The sequence below is a fragment of the Atractosteus spatula genome, chromosome 6, assembly GCF_055471065.1.
Source record: "Atractosteus spatula isolate fAtrSpa1 chromosome 6, fAtrSpa1.hap1, whole genome shotgun sequence".
Lineage (NCBI taxonomy): Eukaryota > Metazoa > Chordata > Actinopteri > Semionotiformes > Lepisosteidae > Atractosteus > Atractosteus spatula.
Genome location: NC_142711.1, coordinates 35,249,168 through 35,275,471, shown reverse-complemented (window position 1 = coordinate 35,275,471; position 26,304 = coordinate 35,249,168). Strand labels below are relative to the sequence as shown.

Below are 26,304 nucleotides of genomic sequence, written 5' to 3'. Positions count from 1 at the left end.
TACTCTTTTCAAGCAAATGATCAATTGAGCAAGTAATGTTTCAGTGTTTCATTGGTCTATGAGGACTAAAGCATACTCTGTCTTCCAAATGATTTCTAAATGATTCTAGAGACCGATTCTCCACGACCTGCACTACAAATTTTAAATGATTGTTCACTAGGAACATTTCATAGCAAGCGATAATTAGCAACCAGTATTTTAACTGACTGTGAGAACTATACACCATCAAAATAAATGTCTGGAAGCTCTATGTATACAGTACATTAAAAGAATCATTATTATATTCTCACATAATTTTAATATAATGTAATACATCTTGACACTTTTTATTGATAATTACAGATATTGGTAGTACAATCTTCTAATTAATCATTAATTAAACATTAATCCCAAAGTATTGTTTGTGTGCTGCTTATCAAGTCATTTGTTTCACATCAATATTATAAATGTACTGAAAATAAATTATTCTAAATAAATTATTTCTAAACATAAAGTTTTCAGTTCTGTTTTATTTTCTGCATATAAAAAGCTAAAGAAGCATAGAGAACATTTGAGGTGGCAGAGGAAAACAACACAAGTTATGTTTTACAATGTCTGTTCTACCTGAATCTCGGTAGTATATGATTTACAATTTTACACATTTGTATTTTAATAGTGATGGGAAAAAATAAAAACTCCAAGGATGTACTGTAATCTAATCTGTACTTGTAATGGAGTACATACAGTACAGTATATTTCAAATGTTTGAATGCACTAAATAATCACACATACAGTATGTACAATTTTAATTGAAAATAAGAAGCACAGTGTAAAATACCATTACAAGAAAAAAAAAATATTTTGAAGCCTTATTAAAAGTACACCCAGGCATATTTTTATATTCCTACAAAAACTGTAAGGAATGAATCTGTTCTATGTCTGTTTTCCTATCATAATGTCATAGTGCTTTTTCCCCCCTTAAAACTGCTTAGATAAACATATTTTTATTTTAATTTTATATCAGTTCTCAGATGTACATTCATATGAGCAAATTCATATTAAATCTTCCTTCTGTAATAATATTAAATCATTATTTTTTTAATAAGATATGAATAGTTAATATTTTATTAATATTTTTCTTAAATAAAAAAGATCAACTCAAAGTCTTCTATCAGACATAAAGCAACCAGGAAATCTAGAAATATTACATTCAACCCAACTTACATTTAATTGATCTCTCATGCTGTCTGATATACGTCACTTATTGGCAGTAATACCTTGAACTTTAACTTTTTAAAATATTAATTTGGCAAACTCTTTTTAAGATTTATTAAATCACAATAAAAACTCACTTACAAACTTTAAGATGAACTTCTGTGAAGATCAATACAAGACCCAACATTTTGCCAGGATGTTTTAAGTATATAAAGTATTCTGATCAAAATTCTTGTTAAATCTATTTTAAAGGAGGAGGGGAACATCAATTCACTTAGTGTTCATTATCAGTATGGAAACACCTTTTCTGGTGAAGATATGTTACAAGATAGGTTCATTAGGAGCCAATTAAAATTTGCAGTTCAAAATTGAACCTTATATGTAAAAGTGAAGGAGAAGATAACATATTTGCTGGTGTTCTGTGATAATTCCAAGCTTTAACAAGAGGAGAATATCATTTGAAATGCAGACGAAAACAATTTTTTGATTTTCTCAAAATGGAACCAGGTATTGACAAGATAATGTGGAATTAAAACAGCAATAGTGTTTTATCTTAATAGCGCTAGTGTATAGCTTACTTGTAGAGGAGTAATCAAAAGAACAATATTAACAGAACTCACCAAGATGTATTACAGTGCTGTGATCCACACTTATACATGTTGTCAAGCATCATGTATTTGTGAAAGATAAAGAAAATTGTTTCTGTAATGAAAATGCATGTCTGGCTTATCAAGACACTGTTAAAATGGCGGGAAGTATTTGAGTGTTTACTTCTAAAATTTGATATTATTCTGAAATATATGATAAAAATATAACAGCCTACCAGTTTGGTGTCAATTTATTTTTTTCACTTATTTGATTTGTTTTTCAATGTTCTGGCACTCACTCCCTAGGCTGTGTTAAATTCAGGCAAAATACCGAAAGGCAGTGATTTCATAAAAATTAAACTTGCAGAATTATTTAACAATTTATTTATATTCAGAGATTGTTATTTAACAATCTCTAGAATTTGATGTTTAAAAATAACGTACTGTAAGTAATGAAGGTTGTCTTGTTGTTACCTGTCTTCAACAATTAGCAGATTAAACAGTGAGGGGCAGGCCACAACTTGAACACAGAGGGTCACGCAGCATCACATCCATCTGATCCATCTGCATGATTGTTTTCACCCTTTGTACCTGAATGAAACCTGAAAATCTTCCAATTCCACCACAAACAAATGAGTGTAAATAGTAAATCATTATTTCATTTGGCGTGGTGGGAACATTTTACTATCAATGAGTGGGCAAAATCTGAAAAAACATCCCCACAAAGATGAATACCCCTGACGCACACAGACAATGTTGGAACAATGCTCCATTCTAAATTATTTATTTTCAAATATCAATTTAATGTTCTCCATAGATAGAGTTTCATTCATACAGCAACAGAAAGCTATTATTGATAAGGGTTGTGGTAATCTGGAGTCGGTCCTTGAATTAGAGTGAAAGGTTGGAATTACACACACAGGGACAAATTATGAACACTATGTGAATGAGGTGTATTATCTTTGTGAGGCACGAACACAACATAGGGAGAATATGCAAGCTAAATCAAACTCAGGAACAAGAGCTGTGAGAGAGCAACACTATGTACCTGAGCAGAGTTTGGAATCCTTATTAATAATTTAAAGTAAATTAGTAAAAGGACAATCTACACAAAGGCAGCTGGGCAAATGTGTGTGTTTTGATATTTACATTATTTCTGACAGAGAATGAAGAATATGTAAGTGTATTATCACGTTCAATTTCCTGTACTTCTGAGAACTCTGTTTCTGCAGAGCATGTGCTGATAAAACAAAATAACACTATCTTTATAAGAATCTGATTCCATATACTGTACAAAAGTATTAAACAATGTTTTCAACAGTGTTAACTCACTGAAAAACACATTGTAACAATAGATGTGTGCTAATTATTATTAGACCTAAGGCACTCCACAAATCCAAATCAAATTACAAAAAGAAATAAAGATAATGAATATGAAAATGAAAATGAATAATGACATAAGTCACGAAATAACTTACTGTGAAAAACTAAATTAATTTAGGTGCACAAAAATATCTTCACTAGATGCACAATAAGTAGCCTCTTGTGTGCAATCGTAGTGGGTCACATGATTTCTGAATAAATGTCTCTGTATGGTCCCTCAGTCAGGTAATCAAGAATTTAATCATGAAGACCAAAAAAAAATAAAAACCAGAAGATAAAGTTGTAGAAAAGCACAGATCAGGAGATGGTTACAAAAACATTTTAAATATCATTTGCTATTTCATTGAACATGCTGACGTTGATCATTAAAAAAATGGAAGGCATCCAGACACAGCCTTCCGTAGTTCTGGACATCTCTACAATCTGAGAGACCAGGCAAGGAGGAAACTACTACCACATCCAATAGCAACTTTGAAATGGTTACAGAGTTCAACAACTGGGATGGGAGCACATACTGTATGCATCAGACATCAATATCACTCCAAACTGGATTGTGAGGCAGAGTGAAAAACCCATTTCAAATCCCACATGGAGTTTACAGCAAAGTATTTAATTGATACTTCACACATATGGTAAAAGGATTTGTGGTCTGACAAGACAAAACTGGAACTTTTTGGTCTAAATACCCAGTGTTATAGAACAAAATGGAGTTTATAACGAAAGTTTGGGAGGGATGACAACAACCATGCTCAATTGTACCCAGCTGTCAGTAATTAGCAATCACTCCCATCATCCTTCCTCCACCAAACGCTATAAATACTGTAGTGTCATATAAAATGACAGAGTCCTGATGTTGGTGAAAGAAAAGTCGTTTATAACGCTGCAAGCGGGAGTAGCTTACCAAAGCCAGTCTCCCCGAACGGTTATAAGTTAGTCTTTTTATACAGTTTAACAAACAAAGTATTAGCACATACATCATATGACTTGCTAACTGTCGACACAGTCCTTTCCGTTCTTTTGCTGGTCTAACAGAAAATACCTCCTTATATGGCACTTTGCCAGAACTCAGCATTCACAAAACAGGATGTTACAAGTTCCGCATAGACGTTATGTGAAATCATGAACGGACAGCACTTGCTATGCGTTTCCTGCTGACACGCAAAGAATATGCAGCTTGATCTTTAGGAGATAAATTGTTAAAAGCATTTATTCTACATTCCTCAATACCAACGTGATATCTGTCTCATCCCACCTCCACCTCTGCAGCTACCCCTTGGTTACCCTGTGTGGGGTACCTGGCCTCCTTGTCCTATGGCCAGGAGGTCAGCCCTTAGCCAAGCGGGTTAAGCAAATATCCACTCCATAATAGTTCATCACGCTTTGATCTTGGGCGGTGTCATTCCTAGTGAACTCACATGCTCCCCAACTCTAATCCACAGAGCTACACGCAGACAGTGCAGGGTGACACATCACTTGTTCTAACTATTAACCATATCATGCTCTCTCTATAGGTGCATCCTACCAAAAAGGTCTTTGATCACAAAACCTTAGATGCTCTTAGAGATAATACTAATACGAAAAACCAAAGGTTTATTTACATTGTAGCCTACAGAACTATTTCAGTCTCTGTTGTTCCGATGGCTGGATTAGGAATTTTATAAGAACATAAGAAAGGTTACAAACAGAGGTCATGTGATCCTTCTAGCCCATTTGGGGTAGAAGTATTGCTGAGATAGCTTGTTATACACTCCCACAAGACTTTGTGTAAAGAAATACCTACTGCACTCATTTCAAAATACACTTCCATGAACTGTAGATTCCACTGGTGTCCTCTGACTCATGTTTCACGATTCTAAAGACATACAGTACATTTGAGGATCTTAAATCACTGAATTAATTTATTTATACTGTCCCCTGTTAAAGGCTAAAAAGGTTAAATGTAGCAAATTAATTTAAATCTAGGAACTGTGTTTGGACTAATTCCAGAGTAGCAATATCTCTTTTGTAACATGGTGATCAAAAATGTTAAGACGTTAAATGTAATAAAACAAAATCAATCACCATTTCCAAAGAATCAACAAACATTTCTTTAAGATTCAATCCACTGGTCAGAATAATTTAAAATGAGAAAAGACACCTAATGGATGCTCGTTAAAGTTGAGTAGGTTATATGATACCGGGTAGTACAGTCCACTTCAACCAGCACAGCTTCTACACTACTCCCTTACTCCACACATCGAATGTAAAAAAACAGAAAGAAGAAAACTGTGTTTTCTGTGTGCAATAGTAGTGGTTACATTTACTTACACACTTATCTCTGCAAGGCTCCTCAGGCAGGTAGTGAACCTCAGGCAAGCGAAGATTCAGCCATGAAGACCAGGGAGCTTACTAAACAACTCAGTGATAAAGTAGTATAAAGGCACAGATCAGGAGAAGGGTATAAAAACATTTCAAAGATCATTCATATCTCTTATCATTAAGAAGTGGAGGGCACCAAGAACTTGCTTAGATCAAGCTGTATCTCCAATCTTTTAAAGAGTCAGGACGTTCAATGGCTGCTATGTGAGAAAATGCGGATCCGTCAACAACAAATTGGGAAAAATTTCATTTCAGCATCACAATGATCATAAGCGCTGTGCTAAATCTGGAGTTGTTTAAAGGAACAAAAGGAATGTCTTTCAGTGGGCAAGTCAGAATAGTACCCAGTCTAGTACCGGTTTCCAAATCTACATCTGCTCTACATCTGTGTTTCCTCTCATGTCATGTTACACACACATCTACAGTAAACTCAAATGTGCTCTCAGACTCTCACCCACAGAGCTACATGCAGACAGTTCAGGACGAATCACATCTTGTTCCAACTGTTAACCTAATCTTTTTTTCTCTCTCTTTACAGGTGTATCACACAGTAAAACGTCTTTGATCATAAAACCTCAGATGTTCTCCAAGATAATGTCATACTCTTTGGAAATGCCATTTTCTCTCATTATTATTTTAGATTTGATATTTTGCTGACTCCTTTAGAAAAAAGAACTTAAGAAAGGTAAAAAAATGAGAGTCCATTTGGCACATTTAGCCCATTTGGTGATTAGGTAGCTGATTGATCCAAGGACCTCTTCTTCTGCTTATTGAAAAAAGCCAAGGTATCGCCTTCAACATCATGGCTGGGTATCTTGCTTCACACTTTCTCCAAACTGTGTGCAAATAAATACCTCCTGTACTCACCTTAAAATGCTCATTGATGTAGAGCCCACTTGTCCTCTGATTTGTGTTTCACTGCTAATTTTGAAGATGTACAATTGGCTGCTTTGTCAATGTTTTTGAGTATCTTTAAATAATTGAAGATTCAAAATTAACAATAAGGTCAAAATTGTTTAATGCAGTACACACATTTAAAAACTGGGAAACAAGCTTGGACTAATTCCACAGTGACAGCATATTTACACAATGTTCGGAATGCGATCTATTGCATGTACATTTTTAATATATCAAACTTTGGTTTAAATTCCACTTTCAACTTTCCTAAAATTCAGTTTTCCTCATTGTTTTCTTACTATCCTTATTGTTTAGAAGATGTAAATGAAGTGAACCCAAGGATCATTGATTCAAATCTCAATTAGAATCATTACACCTCCTACCTGTCTAATTTTAGCTGTCTAGCAGATTCATTTCTATTTAGTTTCTTTCAACTTGACACTGCATGCCTTAATTTAAAACATGCCTCAATTTAAAACTAAAAACTTTTTTTTTATTACATGGTGACTAAAAATGTATCCCATGAAAACATACCTAAAGTGTCTGCCCATTCTATTCCAATCTGGACTTGAACCAGCTGGCCTGCATAGATTTAAATATTGGCCTAGATTTTGGTATAGTTAAGACAGAAAATTTGCAATCTGATTAGATTTGCCAATTGCTTCTCTAACATTGCACTGCATAATATTTTGGGTGAATATATCTTTTGAATTTGGTCCTTTGTACCTGCACAAGGAGTTCCATTTAACAATACAAAATTCCATCACTATTACTCAGTATCAGTACACATTTATGATTTAATCCACTGCTCAGAATACTTTAAAATGAGAAAAGACACCTAAACAACCTGATGCTGGATTAAATGCATGTACTGTGTATGTGAAGCAAAAGACTATAGTCAAGAAAGTTATGAAGCCTTAAAACTAAGTTTAATTTTCAAAACATCACAGGAAGCACTGAATGGTTTAGATCTGGATAGAATCTAAAGTAAATATACATACTGTATTTGGCAATTAAATCTGAAACCAAATCCCTAAAACTAAAGAGAAAATAGTTTAAATTGACAAATATATTGATTTATCTCACTGACTCTTGAATTAGATTTGCCCAAGGATTGCATCTTTGTCAGACAGATATGATTCAGGATAGCATAGCCGCGAGCAGCACATACAATAGTGCACGAATAGCAATATTTACAATTATTGTAGCACATAAAATAGGACAGTCTTTTCCATATTGTATTGCAAATGGCAGCTCTGGTTATGACATTTAGGATTACAACAGTAAAGAATTAGTATTGAAGAGAGGGGTGGGGGTGCAGACATAAGGTGTGACAACAAAAAAAAAAGCACTCTTAGATGAGTTGTATTATTAGTATTCACAACTGCAAGTTTCTTTAGGTGTAATTTCACTGCTGTATTAATGTTTGCTTCATGTGTGTTGCATATACAAAGCAGTTGCATAAATGTGGTGTGGGAGATGGGGTAAGGGTGGCCCAGGTAGACTACAGGGAAAGACGTTAAATGAGGAAAAATGCTTTAGCCTTCTGTGTCTGTTTGTATTATAAAAAATATGCACTAGTGCGCTACTTTAGGCTAATAGATTAGAGATATGCGAGGAGGATGTATTACATTTAAAGACGACTTAAATGACATGATTTTCTTTTGTGTGTTTTTTTATTGAGAACATAAAGCTTATTTTTGGTGTAAAACACTGACAACCTTTGAGAGTGCATAAACGGTTTGTCATGCGAGGTAGAGCACTAGCTTATGTCACTCTAGAATATAGCTATATAAGTCAAAAATGACCCAGATTTTGCTCTTCAAATTAAATGTTTATCATCTAAATACCATGACATCCTTAATTAAGGTGATATGAACTATTCATTCTCCGTCAGTTATTTTTTACATTAAACGGGATCTTGTATCACTATCCAAATTTTCCATATGTGGAGTCAAAATTGATCCATATGTGTTTTCTATGAAATTCAATGCATCACACTGGTCATTTACATTTGTCTTATTAAAAAAAACACCTCTCAGCACAACGGCTGCCAGAGACAAAAAGAAAATGGTGTCAGTTCTGTCCTACTGCAAACAACTGCGACGTCCTTGTCTGCAAATAATTTATTTCAGTGTTTCAGTGTTTAGTCCGACGTTCAGAGGGTCATATTTAAAAGATACGATCACTTTATTAGCCATATACAATTTCTTGCATTAGGAATTTGTCTTTTTCACATACCCCAACTTGCTCTCCATGAGACACACAGAGAGAAGCTTGGGATCAGAGTGCAGGGTCAGCCATTGTACAGCACCCCTGGAGCAGTTGAAGTTAAGGGCCTTGCTCAGGGGCCCAATGGAGTAAGATTCCTCTGCCAGCTGCAGGATTTGAACTGGCAACTTTCCAGCCACAGGCACAGATCCTTAGCCACAGAACCACCGCTCCACCACTGTAGTGTTAAAAAATGCTACAGTAAAATTTCTTGTACTTGTACTTTCTTGTACTTTAGGATTTTGACAGTCATTGACAGACATTGTCTCTCACACCTTTGTGTTAGAATTGTGAGATGATCTTATAATCAGACAGGAGGGCCATAACAATTCAACAGAAAGTGCAATCACTTTTTCACAATGCATTCTCTCATGCCATGTTCAGAGGGTCATATTTCAAAAACGGTACAGTAAAATTTCTTGTAATTCAGGATTTTGAGAGTCTGTTACAGTGTCTCTCACACCTCGGTGTTAAAATTGTGAGACATTTTTATAATCAGGGGGAGGGCCATAGTAATAAGCAGAAAATCACCTTTTGCCAGTGTAAGCTCGTGTTACTGTGAGTTTTTAAAATTGGTTTGCGATTTTCTGAAATATATTCCATAAAAAATGCAATTTGTACAGTTGCTATTTATTTGGATAGTCCCTTTCACTGAGGATATGTACAGTAATCCATCTGGATTAGTACATTTAAAAATGACTGTAGAGAGCCATCTGCAGGCAAAAGGCGGGAGCGGGGGACAGAAAGAGTCCAATCAGGAGGTGTAAAGTCAAGATAGGTGAAGAGAGGTGTGAAATCACACCTCCTGATTGGCCTCTCTTTCTGTCCCCCGCTCCTACCCCTCGCTCCTCCTCTCTCCCAGCTTTTGTTCTCCCGCTACATTACCTTTGCTTACTGCCCTGTCTTTCTCACACCTGAAGAAGGCTCCACGGCCGAAACGTTGTGTTTTCTTTCTTCTCTTTTCAGCATGGAATAAACCTATTACTTGTTCCTTTGCAGCCTACGCATGCTGACACAGCTACCCACCTGAATTGTTGATAATATCTGAGTCTGTATGCAGTTCTGGTCAAACTATTTTCAATTCGATGTAAAATGTTGTACAAAAGTGTTTAGTTGAGCTGAAAATGACGTTTTGTAAAATTCTAACATTGTTGATAATATCTGACTGTATGCAGTTCTAATCACAATAGTTACAGTGGGATGTAAAACATTGCACAAAAGCATTTATTTGAGCTGAAAATGACGTTTTGTATCATTCTGAACATTGTTGATAATATCTGACTCTGTATGCAGTTCTGGTCACAATAGTTACAGTGCTATGTAAAACGTTGTACAAAAGCATTTATTTGAGCTGAAAATGACGTTTTGTATCATTCTGAACATTGTTGATAATACATGAGTCTGTATGCAGTTCTGGTCACTATAGTTACAAGTCAGATATTATCAACAATGTTCAGAATTTTACAAAACATAATTTTCAGCTCAAATAAACGCTTTTGTACAACATTTTACATCCCACTGTAACTATTGTGACGAGAACTGCATACAGAATCAGATATTATCAACAATGTTCAGAATTTTACAAAACGTCATTTTCAGCTCAAATAAATGCTTTTGTGCAACGTTTTCCATCCCACTGTAACTATTGTGACAAGAACTGCATAGTCAGATATTATCAACAATGTTCAGAATGATACAAAATGTCATTTTCAGCTGAAATAAACACCTTTGTGCAACGTTTTGCATCTCACATTAACAATTGTAACCAGGACTGCATACAGACTCATGTATTATCAACAATGTTCAGAATGATGTTGTATAATGACTGACCCTGCGCTCTGACCCCAAGCTTTTCTCCGTGTGTCTCATTGAGAGCATGTTGTTGTATGTGAAAAGACAAATTCCTAATACAAGAAATTGTATATGGCCAGTAAAGTGATCTCTCAACACCCTTTTTTAAAAATAAAAATTTCGGATTAGACGTAAAACCGAGGTCCTGCTCCAGATTTGTTTCTTGAAGTTGTAGAAGAAGTGAATAAGATGAAGGAAACATTTCAGGATATTGAAATTATTTTAGGGGGTGATTTTAACCCAGTCTTTGATGTCATGATGGATAGATTCCCTGTACCTGATATGGAGTTGCACAGGTTATGTCAAGGCTTAGGAATTATTGATATATGGAGATGCAAACACCCAGGACTAAAGGAGTTCACATGGTGTAATAAGGACAGATCTAAATTGTCAAGAATTGATTTTTGGTTAAGTTCAAACTCATTAGAAGGACAGCTCCACACGTAAAACGAAACCATTTTTCACGGGAGTGGATGGATCACTTATTACACATTTGTACAACATGGCATGAGGTTGGGCATGATTCGCCTGCAGAAAAAGCAACGTATCGGGCTTGTTTTCAGATTTTTGTGTTTCAATTAGCTATGGGCTGGAATAGGAGAAGACTAAATTTAACAAATGAGACTTTACAAATATGCATGCTTGTGTGATGTTTGTCGTATGGCTGATGTTTATAAATTAATTGTGGAACTTGTGAAAAAGGAGAATGGGATAAGTTTTTATTGGAGTCTCAGAAGGAATACCAGACAGCACAGAACAGAAAGATCGTGGTGATAAGGCAGACTGATACAGTACTTTGGTGTTTAATTATCTCATTACAGTGTGTTACAAGGGAGTATACTTCATAACCTCAGTGTGAAACAGTCCTTGTAATGGGATAATTTCAAGTACATTTGTATTGAATACTACACATACACGTATTTGCCTTGGTACTTAATTTGGGGTTTTGGGCAGTATTAATTCAACCGACGAAAGCCATGTCGAAAATGTTAGTCAATTATCTGTCTTTTTGTTTTCATTTTCGCTAACAGTGATGAAACGCAAATCATGTGAGAAAAAAACGCATCTCCTTTTCATTCGCAAAAAGAGAGTTGCGTGGTGCTAGCTACAGTAAGCGACGCTAGCTTGGCAGCATCTTTCAAAATAAATGTCCCCTAAACCCTGTTTCAGAAAAAAACATCCTGGACCAGGTAAAGTCACATTTATAGCACAACAATTGTACGTCCTCAAAACTAGACAGGAAAAAGTCTCATTCCTGACAAAACAAAAATTTGTGCCTCTCCAAAAGTAACTAAAATCTATTCTACAGGCCCTCAACTAATAGTACATGAGCGTGGTTTTGTCAGATAAGTGTTTTTGCAAACGTTGCTGGGGTTTATAGACCACTTCTTGTTCCGAGACTGGGACCGTGCAGTGATGGACAGGGAGTGGTCTCACTCCACTCCCAACCAAACAAACATTTGTGCCTCTCCAAAAATACCTCACATCTACTCTACAGACGCTCAGCTAATAGTACATAACAATGGTTTTGTCAGATAAGTATGTTTGCTAAGGTTGCTGGGGTTTATAAGACCACTTGCTGTTCCCAGACTGGGACCGTGCAGTGAGGGACAGGGAGTGGTCTCACTCCCCTCCTGACTAAACCAAAATTTGTGCCTCTCCAAAATACCTCAAATCTATTCTATAGACCCACAGCTAATAGAAAATCACCATGGTTTTATACAAGGCACAACTAAAAAGTCTAAGGCTTAACTGCAGTGGCAAGAAGAAAAGAATAAGATAAGATTTTATTGTCCCCTGAGGGAAACTTTTTATGGACACCCAGCCCTCCTGTACATTTAAATAGAATGCAAAAAAAAATGGGATTGAAAATTTGATACCGGGTTTCGGCATTTTGATTCATTACGCCCTTTGTTCCTCTCTCCAGCGTCCCCTGCCCAAAGTGGCACTTTTGGTTACTGATGTGAGAAAAAAATGCAGCTCCTTTGTATTCCCAACAAGAGTCACCAGCAGCAGCACTTTCTACAGGTTTCTGTAGTGTAGTGGTTACCAAATTTGCCTAACATGTGAAAGGTCCCAGGTTCAAAACCAGGTGGAAACAAGCCACCTCTTTTCGCATGCTTTTCTACTGCATACTGGTCCCTAGCGACAGGCCATTTGTTTCCAATGTATTTCTGGAGCCTTCATGGCATCTTGTACCAAATGCACATTCCTTCTGTACACTAAGCTGATCATTTACAATTCTGCTGTGCAGAGAGACCAAGACAAGCTATGTCGACTCAAAAGCAACTGAAAAGAACAACAGAAAGATCACAAACCACCGGGGGCTTCTTAGTGAGCCAAAGATTTCATCAGGAAGCCAGGATATCAACTCCAGCAACAGGCCTGGGCAGACTGTTCCATACCTCGACTACTCTCGACATAAACAAGTCTCTCCTGTTCTGTGATTGAAATGGACTCCTCTGTGAAGCGCTGTTCTTTCACATCACTTACGTGGGGCAACATCAGTTGGGTGAAACCTTACAGTACACTTGCTATGCAGCTTTTTTGTTTTCCTTCATTCCTGCAAACAGTAAAAGCGGCCGCCCGTCCTGCTGTGACCTGGATTTTAACTGGGGTTGTTGTGGATTCCTTACAAACTTGACTGAACTGCTGAATGAGCTGAATGTCGAGCTGCAGGGACACAATTAAAATGCCATCAACACGATCTGCAGTGTCAACACGTTCTAAAAAATTACAAGAGGTCTCAAGTAAGCTTCTCAGTGCCAATGCTCACATTAAGGTAGCATATTATTAGACCTGGGCACTGACAGTCAATCTGGACAAGACCAGAGTTATGGTTTTCCAGAAGAAAGCAAGACCTCAGGGAAACAGGTAAAAATTCACACTCAACAACAACAACACATTGGAGCACACATTCAGCTACACACACCTCGGTCTCACTATCAGCTCATGATAGTGGGAGTTTTGACCTGGCAGTGATGGCACTGAGGGAGAAGGCTCTCAGGGCTTTCTACACAATAAGAAGGAGGCTCTTCAACATCAACCCACCGACAAGAATCTGGCTGCAAATATCTGAAAGTGTAATCCAACCCATTGCCCTATACAGCAGTGAAGTGTGGGGCCCCCTCACAGACCAGAAGTACACTCTGTAGAAACTCTAATCAATCTGTAGAAACATCCTCCATGTGCAGAGAAACACACCTAACAGCGCGTGCGGGTCCAGATTAGGCCAACACCCACTATTAATAAAAATACAGAAGATAGTAATCAAATACTGATTACACCTGAGAAACAGACCACAATTCATACCACCACTAGGCCCTGCTGATCCCAGACTACAGCTGGTCTTGATACCAGCCAACCTCAGGACAGCACAGCTACAGCAACACCAATCACAATCATCCAAATCACAACACCACCTTACCCACTGGGATACACACACAACCACAACATAAACTGGAATCCTACAGACAGCTAAAACCACAATACACAATAGCCAAATATTTGACCAACATAAGTAACAGCAAACAGAAACAGTCCTTGAGGAAGTACAGGCTCAGTGAACACAGCCTGGCCAGGGAAACTGGACACAGACAGACCTGGCTGCCCAGAGAGGACAGGCTGTGCTTCCACTGCCAGCGGGGAGAAACAGAGACAGAGGTGCACTTCCTACTGCACTGTGACAAATATTCTGGGATAGAGAAACATTCTTCCCCAAATTTACACATCTAACCTCAGAATTTCACACCTGCCAGAATCAGGGTGCGGTGGCCCTGGGTAGAGAGCCATCAAAAGGCGAAAAGGGACATAACATCACAGCAGCAGCATTTAAGGTGGAACGAAAAACGCGAATAAGAAGCCAACTTCAGCCTCGTGGAGCAGACACTTTACTGGTAGTACTGACAAATCAAATTAAAAAGCTGAAATGCAGCACGCACATCATATACGACCATCTCTCACATTTAAAATAGTAACGTATTAAACATTACACATTAGCCAAGACATCAAATTAATAATCTTCTAACCCGCAAATTATGAAATACGAATTACTCTTCTTCCGTCTCTCGTTTGATATGGAGTTTTTAATGAAAGTTCGGGAGGAATGAAGGCAGCCGCGCTCATTCGACACAGCTGCTGCAATTCTCACTAATCCTGACGTAAGCAACCGGTCTCCATAAATATCAAATGTCACCCTCTCCTCTTCCTCGTTCGTTTTCTGCATCCCTCCTCCACCCCCTCTCCACCTTTGCAGCTACCCCATTGGTCGCATGGGGGTCCTATCCTCCCCGTCCAACGGCAGGGAGGTTGGCCCTCAGCCAAGCGGGTTACGCCAAATCTCCACATCACAATAAACGATTCTAATTTCTCCCAAGCTTTCGGCTGCTGTCATTCCTCGTGAAATTTAAAATGGTTTTAGCTACAATGCTAAACTAGCTACAATGTAAAAAAGATATTTTATCAGTGCACAGGTGCATGAGTGCTTTTAATTCATGTGGCGCTACAAATTCATGGATTATTTTCATGAGCGTTTTGTCATTTTTGGCGAAAATTAATAAAAACACCTACAGTAATTGACGAACATTTTTACATTATTTTCCTCAGTCAAATTAACACTGCCCAAAACCCATTAAGCACCAAGGCAAATACTACAATATGTGCAGTATTTACTACAAACCTACTGGAAATATTCCCATTAAAATGATCGTTTCACACTGCACGTATGGAGCACAGTACAGTATACTGCCTTGTAACATACTGTTCGAAGGTAAAATACTGTATAAACCTGTCTTTTCCAGCATAGTCTTCATGTTAGGTCCTGTCCGGTATTTCTTCGGAGACTCCGACGAAAACGTATGCCCTCCTTCTTTTCTGCAATTTCAAGTTGCATAATTCATTTCTAAAGATCAACCATAAGTTAAACATCACACATATATATATGCATGTTTTGTGAGGTTTCATTTGTTGTATTAAGTTTTCTCCTTTTCCCGCCAATAGCTCTTCCTAACAGAAACATCCCGAAAGCAAGCCTGGCGCGTTGTTTTTTTTTGCAGACGAATCACGTTCCTACCTTATGCCACATGAAGAAGGCTCCACGGCCGAAACGTTGTGTTCTCTTACTTCTTTTTTTCAGCATGGAATAATAAACCTATTGTTCCTTTGCAGCCTACGCATGCTGACGCAGCTACCCACCATTTTTTTTTACATTGGACATTTTTCCTCTTTAGACACAAAATAATAAAACGAAAACTCATCAGCTCAAAAACTACCAGTACATATTAAAATGTGTAAAGCTGCAGTTTGATAAGTTTGATTGCCTTTTTGATAGTTGTAGTGTTTGAACGAAAATGATGAAGCAAAGAGACGAAAAATTACCGTTACCACAATGAATGGGAGCATGTTATTTTTTGTATTTTCGCATTCAAATCTGCAATGCTAGAGTCTACGCGAAAAAGGGAAATATACAACATTTCAAAATTGCACACAAAACGTATGATGTAGACTTTCCCGCTAAAAGTGAGTTGAAAAGAGAAGTGGAAAAATTTAAAGCTCCGTGAAGTTGCCCCCCCTACAGACAGCACAAACGATGAAACCCACCTCATTCGTTAGTGCTACGTTTGTGCCAGTTTGTGCCGTTGAAAGTAACTTCCGAGCTTCTTTCTTTCCCGAGATATAGCGCCTTCTTTTTTGGGTGTGATGTCACCCAGACCCCCTACAACGTCGTAGGGGAACCGGAATTGTTTCAATCGTTAGTGCTGCGGTTGTCCATTGAAAGTAGCGTCCTGCTTTCGTTCCCGAGATATAGCGCCTTGGTTTTCCGGTGATCACGTGACCATGCACGGTGACTTTGATCTCCAGTGACCCCGTCTGCCGAGTTCAAGCGCTCTGTTACCAGCGCGAAAGTAACAATTCTGCAACTCTGTTCCTCTGTTTGCCCGGGTGGGGAGCTGGCAAGGGATTTTGCATTTAATATCATTATCTTCTATGCGTTTGTGTGAACAGGAAAATTAAACTTGTCTCCAATATCATACCCGAATCAGAAGAGCTGCAGGTGTAGCCTTTAAAAGCGAACATTAGCAAACAATTGTATGTTCTTACAAAGAGGCTTTAACGAACACATCTTATTATCTCGTAGCAGTGTCCTTTTTAAAAAATCTGAAGAAGTAGTTTCGCATTGTCTCCTTAAGTAAACATAGGCATCAAGGGAGATGTGAAGATTCGACCTGTCTGTCGAGCAACGTTAAAAAGACTTGAATTTGCAACTTTCTGAACCATTGTTGCTCTTTTTTATGCAAACCACATTCGCCAACGTAAAAAGAAACGTTTTTAAGGGGGCACTATGTACAAAGTTTACACAATTCATAACATCCGAGAAACAAGAGTCTACCATCTCACACATGCAGACCGCGGCAATTTTGGAAAATATTTTTATTTTCACAGAACATAAGAGAACATATATCTAGGTTCTTTTAAAAACTGGCATTATCCACGTATTTGTATTTACAGGGGTCTTATGCTCAAACATGAAACGATTAGCTGACAGTCCTTTTATCTTTGTGTTTTTGATCAGTCCTTGGTGTAGAATACAGCGTGAGGGCACATCTTGACCTCTGAAGACACAGATATAAGTACCTTTGTTAGTTTGTCAAATTTCTCCCAAGTGAAGTCATGTCTTTTGCAGTATGCAATGTAATGACCCTGGACATGTTTGCTTGCCCAGCTCCATTAAGTCTCCCCCCTCCCCAACCAAGACAGCACAAATGATGAAACGTGAGTAGGCGGGTCTAAAAATGTATGAATCAATCAATTTCTATCTACATATATAACAACTTTTTAATGTGCACTTAAACTGTAATCCGTAACAATGTAAAAAACGTAGTTATTTTCATTTACACGGTGGAAGGAAGTCCCCATTACCTGTGTAATGGAAAGTTACTGAGAAAAGGTGTTTTATCCTAAAAATGTTGTTTACGGACAGAGCTGTGCTGCAGAAGCAGCTGGATACTTAGAACAAAGTGTGATAGCACTCAACTCGTCAAGGGCACGGGATGTTTTAATAATGTTTATCTCTGCTGCTTGAAGAAGGGAGTATGAGAAACTATTTGAACAATTGCTCTTCTTTGCTAAAAGCAAAAACCTATAAGTAATGGAAAATTACTGCTTTGCCTGTCCTTGAAGTGTTGCATCAGCTTAAACAAGATATAAAACAAGGGCTCTCCCTGCTTGCTTTTGAATCAGCTTTCACTTCTCTGCACAGACGGCTGATGGCTTTTTCCCATATTGCAATATGAATAAAGACCTTACTGAGTGAATGAGAATACCTCTCCTGGCAAATTCCACCACACCTGTAGAGTGCTTTCACTGGGGTTTCCAGAGAAGCGCTATATAACTGAAAGGATATTATTATTAATCACGTGAAAATTGGGAAGAAGTACAGTTAAAGCCAGGTTTGGTGAAATTATAGTTTTTGTTACATTTTTGTGTGTTAATCGGACTTCGCTATACTTTGCATTAAACATTTCCCATAATACCTGGGCCATGGGTCTAGCTAGGGATTAAAATCCCATTTGTTTCTGTAGATTTGAATACACTGAGATCAAGAAGAGTAGCAGTGCTACAGGAGGCTGTACAGAAACAAATTAAATTAGGCCAATACAAATGTCTCTCTAAAATTAGAGATGTGCAGAACACTCCGGTAGAAATGCAAGTTTATGACCCAACTTTATCAGAACACATCTTGTGTAATAATACTGTAAAGCACAGTTTGTCAACTGGGCAACATCTTGTCATTGACTGTAACATGGGAGATTGGCTGAGTCATGAAGAAAACACCGTCCAGTATCAAAATATCTTTGAAAGTCAACTTTCAGATTTTCCACATAACCTGGAATTAAATGGGGAGACCTTCAAATTAGGAGATGTCACTGCGTTCTGCCCACCTGCCAGCAAACATGTCCTGGGTCATTACATTGCATTCTGCAAAAGACACAACTTCACTTGGGAGAAATTTGACGATCTAACAAAGGCACTCATATCTGTGTCTTCAGAGGTTAAGATGTGCCCTCACACTGTATTCTACACCAAGGACTGACCAGAAACACAAAGATAAAAGGACTGTGAGCTAATCGTTTCATGTTTACGCATAAGACCTCTGTAAATACAAACACATTGATAATGCCAGTTTTTCAAAGAACCTAGATATATGTTCATTTCTGTTCTATGAAAATAAAAATATTTTCCAATATTGTCGTGGTCTGCATGTGTAAGATGATAGACTCTTGTTTCTCGGATGTGTTATGAATTGTGTAAACTTTGTACATAGTGCCCCTTTAAAAAAAAGTCCCGAAATCCTAGTTCCTTTTCACGTTGGCAAATGTGGTTTGCATAAAAAAGAGCAACAATGGTTCAGAAAGTTGCAAATTCAAGTCTTTTTAAATATGTGGCTCGACAGACAGGTTGAATCTTCACACGTCCCTTGATGCCTATGTTTATTTAAGGAGACAATGCGAAACTGATTACTTCGGGTATGATATTGGAGACAAATTTAATTTTCCTGTTCACACAAATGCATAGAAGATAATGATATTAAATGCAAAATCCCCTGCCAGCCCCCCACCCGGGCAAACAGAGGAACAAAGCTGCAGAACTGTTACTCTCTCGCTGATAACAGGGCGCTTGAACTCGGCAGACTGTGTTCTGGAGGTCAAAGTCACTGTGCATGGTCATGTGATCACCAGAAAAACAAGGCGCTATATCTCGGGAATGAAAGCAGGACAAACGCTACTTTCAACGGCACAAACCGGCACAAACACAGCACTAACGATTGAGACCGGTCCGGTTCCCCTACGACATTGTAGGGGGGCTGAGTAACGTCACCCCTGAAAAAGAAGGTGCTATATCTCAGGAACGAAAGCAGCTGGGAAGTTACTTTCAACGGCACAAACTGGCACAAACGTAGCTCTAAGGAATGAGACCAGTCCAGTTCCCCTACGACATTGTAGGGGGGCTGAGTGATGTCACGACCTCGGAAAAACAAGGCACTATATCTTGGAAACGAAAGCAGCACAAACACTACTTTCAACGGCACAAACCGGCACAAACATAGCACTAACGAATAATGTGGAGCTAAAATTTAGCAGCAGTTGGTTTTCACTAGGCCTAATACAAGAGGGAAAGCGGCAATCATCGCATCTTTCTGTGTGAGCCACATTCTGGCTAAACAAAAAAAGTTATTCAGGGATTGAGAAGTAATAAAAAAATGTTTGCTGACTTGCTTTTTGGAGATTTCAAAAACAAACATTTTTGGCAAGGTTCAGACAGCTGTTGCTTGAAATCAAAGAGTTTCTCAAGTCGTCTAAACATGGTGAATATGCCCAATTAGAGGATGACCAGTGGCTTCTGGATTTAGCATTCCTCACAAACTTGACTGAACTGCTGCATGAGCTGAATTTCGAGGTGCAGGGACACAATAAAAATGTCATCAACATGATCAGCAGTGTCAACACGTTAAAAAAAATTACAAGTGCTCACAAGTAAGCTTCTCAGTGCTAATGTTCTAAAATGGGGAACATTACGTGTTCACTGTAGCATGAGTCACTTGCTTTTATTTGCTGTCATTTTAGTGATGGGTATCGTTATTGTACTTGTAGGGGTTTTGTGCATTCACTGGGACAATTATTAATTGTAGCAATAAGTCACAAAATGATTCTTTGATGGCTATTAGAAAACCGACCTTGCAGAATAATTCAGCAACGCACACACACGGATACTAATACATGAGAATACACTTATTAATATATAAAATGTGCATATAAACATAACAGATCTTATAGTGAGGGTGTCACTAGTAGCGCTAGTCCTGAGTACTGAGATTCAGCCATCGACAGTTCCGACCGTACAGTAGTTCACTTGTTGATCAGGTGAGCGTTCGCGGTGGGGTACTGGCGGTTCACGAGGCTTGCTGCTGGGCTCACCTTGGGTGGATCCTTTGGTTACGTGCGGGCGACCTCTGTTCTCGATTCTTAGAACAAAGTAAAGTCCTGGCACTCGGACTCACTGGCCATCATGTGATTGTCCGAGCTGAGTCTGAGAATGTCCTAGTGGGGCACGTTCTGGGCCCTGTGCTGCCTCTTTTATCTGGAGGAACTACGGTCGTCCATTGGTTGAATGTTCCACGGGCATTCGAGACCCACACAGGGTTACCCTGCCTTACCAGTTCCTGATTGGCTGATCGAGGTGGAGGATGAGTAACAATGCCTCTGACATTAGGGTTGTAAACAACCTGGGATGAGACTCTCCCTTGGAATCTCCCAGACAGTAAGGCACCAGAGATTACCATTTATTAGGGTGGCTGGAGAATCTCAGCCTTGGGAGTTGTTCCTTATCAGGAAAAACACCTTAAATCTGAACCAAATGGAATGGCCTCTCTGTGTCCAGCACCACTAAGATGAGGGAGAGAGACTGGCAAGGGAAAAGCAAACTTAATTCCTGTATTATTAATAAGCCTTGCCACTACATACTGATGTGTCCACAGTCTGTTTTCCCTTTATCACAGCATAACTTTCAACTTTATTGTCATTAAACTTACACAGGTGCATAGTATAATGAAAAGTGTTTCTCATTAGTCACTCAGGTGCAGTATATAAATAGGACAGAAGATGAGACAATAGACAGTTACACAATAGCAATAATAGTAACAACATGTTATAACATAACATAAATAACATGTAATCGAAAACTGTGCAAAATTCCGCAAACGGAGAAAATTTAACAGGACAAAAACAGTGCAAGGTAATTCTTGGAACAGTGCAAAAAAATAGTGTGGTTAAAAGTAGTATGGTTAATTAATATTAAATATTATTATGCCTGTTACAATTTTACTGGGCTATCGAGGGGACAGTACAATTTTGGCTTACATGTGTGTGTGGTGGTGTAGGAGTACAGTGGTTGTGGGTACAGGAGGATGTTAGGAGAGATCATAATAAGGTGGAAGGGAGTGGGGGCGTCACCAACTTGACAGCTCTGGGGAAGAAGCTATTTTGGAGTCTAGTTATGTGCGACTGGAGTGACCGGAACCTTCTGCGAGATGGTAGGGGAACAAACAAGTTATGACTGGGGTGAGTGGGGTCAGACATAATTTTGGTGGCTTTTTTCAGACTCCTGGTGTTGTATATTTCCTGGATGGATGGTAAGGCACTGCCGATGATGTGTTGGGCAGTTTTGACCACCCGCTGTAGTGCCTTACGGTCGGATGTGGTGCAGTTGCCGTACCAGACTGTGATGCAGCTGGTCAGTATGCTCTCCACCGTAACTCTGTAGAAATTGGTGAGGATCTGTGGGTGTAGGTGTATTTTCTTCAGCCTTCTCAGGAAGTACAGCTGCTGTTGTGCCTTCTTGATGAGACTGGAGGTGTTCAGTGTCCATGTAAGGTCCTTAGAGATGTGAACACCTAGGAATTTGAAGTTATTCACCATCTCCACCGCAGACCCTTCTATGTAGATGGGGGAGTGAACTTTTCCTTGAAATTCACACTGGTAGATCACGCTGGACTAGCAAATGAAAAGGTAAATCTTACATGTTACAATACATGTTACAATCTTATTAAATGTTGGGCACCCTTGAAATAGAACATCTTAATATTTTCTTAAGGACGGCGGTATGGTGGTTCTGTGGCTAAGGCTCTGTGCCTGTGGCTGGAAGATTACCGGTTCGTATCCCATGGCTGGCAGACAAAATCCTACTCTGCTGGGCCCCTGAGCAAGGTCCTTAACCCCAACTGCTCCTGGTGCACCGTATAAATGCCTGACCCTGTGCTCTGACCCAAAGCTTCTCTACCTATATGTTTGTCTCATGGAGAGCAAGTTGGGTTATGCGAAAAGACAAAATTCCTAATACAAGAAATTGTATTAGGAATTGTATATGGCCAATAAATTAATCTTATCTCATCTCTAAGCACATCCCTGACAGTGAGCAGAGAGAAACAGACAGAAGCACAGAAGTCTGTACTGATGGACATAAACAGAATCTCATACTTGGCATGGGTAAAGAGCGATACTGCAGCAGTAATGATGGTGCTAATATAGTAATAATCTTGCTCTATATCCTTCATGCACATTAGTACTGACTCAAGTGTTTTTCTGCCAACCCAGTATAGGCTTCTTACCATTTTTTTCCATTGGTAGTGCCAATCAGTTTCCACTTGTATCCCCTCCCAGTGTCAGCTTCAAACCCTTCTTTTGTATTCAGAGATCATACTGTATATATATACACTTTCTTCTAGGCTGACATTACTGATACTTTGTGCTGTCTTCCTTACAGTCTGCAGACCTTGGAGATGACACAGGCAGAACAAGGGAAGCTGCAGAGTACAAGACTACAGTACATAGGCAAAGACCTATTGGATCAGGAACTGATGACCACAGGAGACATTGGCATTGGAACAGAGGTACTGTACAGAGACTTTTAATACCTGAAGGCAAGGAGCAAAGAAACAAGCTGGCTAGCCGTTACAAACTGAGGGGAATGTAATACAGCCTGCGGGAGGATTTCTAGTGTAACCTGAATGGAGACTGGGGAAATTGGACTGGCCTCTCTTTCAAGTGGGCCATCAAAGACTTTACAGGTACTAAGAAGAAATGTTCGAGTGGCCTCTCTTCATTACTTTACAGAAAAGATTGCTGTCCCTCTGGATTCATTATGACCCTTGGAAGGACCTTTTGTTGCTGCAAATGCTGTTTTCGTTGTGTCTTTGGGTGATAGTGAATGTGGATAGAAAATAAAAAGGGCACTTAAATGATACAAATGTTTGTCGCTGGTCTGTGTGTGCACTGGTGATTCTGGGAGATAAACACACCTGTAATGTAGAGGGGCCCTTGCACCCCGTTTGCATTGCTAGATGGCATAGTCATATATGAGGCAGGAAATAATTCTTGCACCTCACTGTGACATAAACTCCAGAGCTCTTGTTAATTCAATATACAGTAGTTGACAGGCTACATGTGTATAAGTTTTAAATATCCCCGTGAGCTTCTCCTCGATTCTGATGCTATTAAAGTGTGAAGAGTGTTTTAAGAGCTGCACTGTGAGCTGCAAATCAGTTTTTGTTTGATGACATTTTTCGTCAAATACACTCTGTGCTGAAAATTAAATTGCAGATGCTTATGATGAACAGAAACAGACACTTTGTATTTGTCTTTCCAGATCCTATTCCTCTTTTCAGGCTCCAGATGTTCAGCCAGGTCCTTTTCCCAAATTAATTCAACCACATGGCACACTGATACTCCAGAGTTATCAATTCGATATAGTTAACGGGCTACATGTTTATAAGTTTTAAAGATCCCCATAAGTTTCTCCTCAATTCTGACACTATTAGATGAAGAGTATTTTTACAAACTAAAGTATAGCTCATACATGTCAGTTTTGACTAACTTAACTAATAATGCTCCTAGATTTTTTCAAGACTAACATGTATGAGCTGTACTTTAGTTTGTAAAAATACTCTTCATCTAAAAATCTAGGAGTGTTATTTGGAGACTAAACTATTATACAAATATTCGTGAATGTAATAAATTGTGAATGTAATGAATGTAATAGATGCAAGATGACAGCAAAATCATCACTGTTACAGTATATTAGAATTCCTCATTTGTAAAATGGGTTGATTAATACTGTATCATATGGGGTGGGCATTTTGTCAGGGGTATGCCATATCGTGATATGCGGGCTCCATGTCACAACATTGGGGCAGACGCGTTTTATTTGGGTATGTCATATTGAGATGTATGGACTTAATTTCGTGACAGTGGCACCATGACAGTAATGCACCAGTCGCAATAGATATTGAGATGTGATCGTGATGCGCACACTCCTATCATGACATGCTATCGGAGTCGTGAATGCGCTGTGGAAGCTATGACATCAAAAGTCTGTATTACACTGTAATGCGACTATATAGGCAAGGTAAACCTTGCATGGTATTTTAAAGATTTTGAATCTTGCGTTTTGCGTTGTGTTCATTGTGTTTTGCAATAAAATATAAACTTCAGAGTAACTAGTAAAACTACTGAACAATCTAAAAGCAGCTTAAAACTGTGAGGAGCAACAAGTGAAAATGAGCTCTTGCAGCTTTCCTTTAGTTAAAGACAAAGTCCTAATATGAGAGACCTTTGCAAACTAGTCATTTGAACGGGAATTTGTCGACTTTCTAGACAGTGACAAGATTATCACCATATTCAATTCCAAGCCGTGACGTCTACATCTGGTCTAGAAGACTAAAACCTCACAACAGAGGTAGGCACTGATTTTTTTTGTGTCCGTGGCACAGTAGCGTTCAGCAGCCTGGGTAATTGTTGCTTAATCTGTGTGTGTGAGAGAGAGACAGTACAGTATGTACAGTATATATAAGGTTTTGCTAATTCTGCTGTTTGATTATACCGCTTGAGGATTGGATTGTAAATTGGAGAGGTGCACCTATGCTGGCAGGACGGTCAGTTAGAGTCCGAGCCACCCACTTTTGCACAGGCCCACCCAAAAATCAGTTCCTGGCTACACCCCTGTGTGTACAGTGTCAGGCACACAGGACACGGTGAGGTCTTCCTGTTTCATGTTGCTGTGTTTGTCTGTGGAGAGAAAGTAATATTTTGTTAGATTTGATTTGGATAAAGGATATGTTTTTATTATCAATCTGTTCATTATTTTGGTAAAATACTTCATCCACAAAAGTAAATAGCTTAATACTGCTCCCTCTATTAATGCTTTTAAGGTAGAATTTTTATTTAAATTCTAGTAGAAATGTAAAGAATCAAAAGTCAAGACCTACAATGGCGATATGTAAAAAGTATCATTTTCAGCTTTTATAATTCTGAATTCCTCTGGCTGTGAATTGTTTATTTCTGTATCTATTTTAATATTCTGTCTCCTTTTTTGTATTTGTGGTGTTTAAATACTAAAAAAAATATTAAAAAAAGAAAGCGAGGTGCTCACGGCTCGGCTAGGTGGTGCCGCGGAAGATCTGTTACAGAGTCCTGGAGCCGCAGTTTGGGTTGTGTAACATCTTACCGGCCTCTTGGTCTGTCTCGGCGCCCGGTCAGAGGAAGGGAGTAAAGCAGGCGGCTGTGTACCCAGATCCCCTAATGGGTCTCTCCGCCAGCGTGCAGGCCGTCCCGCCGGCTGAAAAAGGACCATTTCCATGTTTTTCCCCCCAGAATCTCTCTCAACTCCGGGGGTGGCGTTTTTGACCGTAACAACAACAAATGACGATATTTTCCCATCCTCTGCCTGAGACCCTGCATCGCCACCTGTTCTGCCTCCAACGGTCCGGTCTCCTTGCGTGCTCCCCAGTGCCCCCGAATTTCTTACTGTTTCCCGGCTCATCATCCAAAACCACACAGCTCCCGTCTCCTTTCTCTAGGCAGCGATACGGCTTCCTCTCGGGTTCCCAGCACCTCGGCCGAACAGCACAAATGGTGAAACACCCCTCATTGGTCTGTGACGCTGAATGTAGCAGTTTGTGCTGCTTTCGTTTCCGAGATATAGCACCTTGCTTTTTCGGGTAATCATGTGACTATCTACAACAAAGGTTACAGGTACCAACACACTCGATACTTGAACTCCTGATTGTGAAAACAAAGGGTGCAGTCTGTCTGGTTGGGTGGGGTGGATGTTTCAAAATATTTCAATATAACACTTTCTTTTTCACTCTGTGACATACGTCATGTCTTAGTATCGTTCATATCTAAGGAGGCTCATATGTTTATGGATATTG

General features: G+C 38.9%; 1 protein-coding gene across 1 annotated transcript in view; it reads right to left on the bottom strand.

The window, feature by feature from the left end:
• The window catches only part of LOC148832826 (scavenger receptor cysteine-rich type 1 protein M130-like), a 47,652-nt gene extending 21,739 nt beyond the window's left edge, over positions 1 to 25,913 (bottom strand). Inside the window, exon 1 of the mRNA XM_088918152.1 lies at positions 25,661 to 25,913. Within this exon, the coding sequence (XP_088774278.1) occupies positions 25,661 to 25,913 (253 nt within the window). The remainder of the gene's footprint in view (positions 1 to 25,660) is intronic.
• Between the last annotated feature and the right edge of the window lie 391 nt (positions 25,914 to 26,304).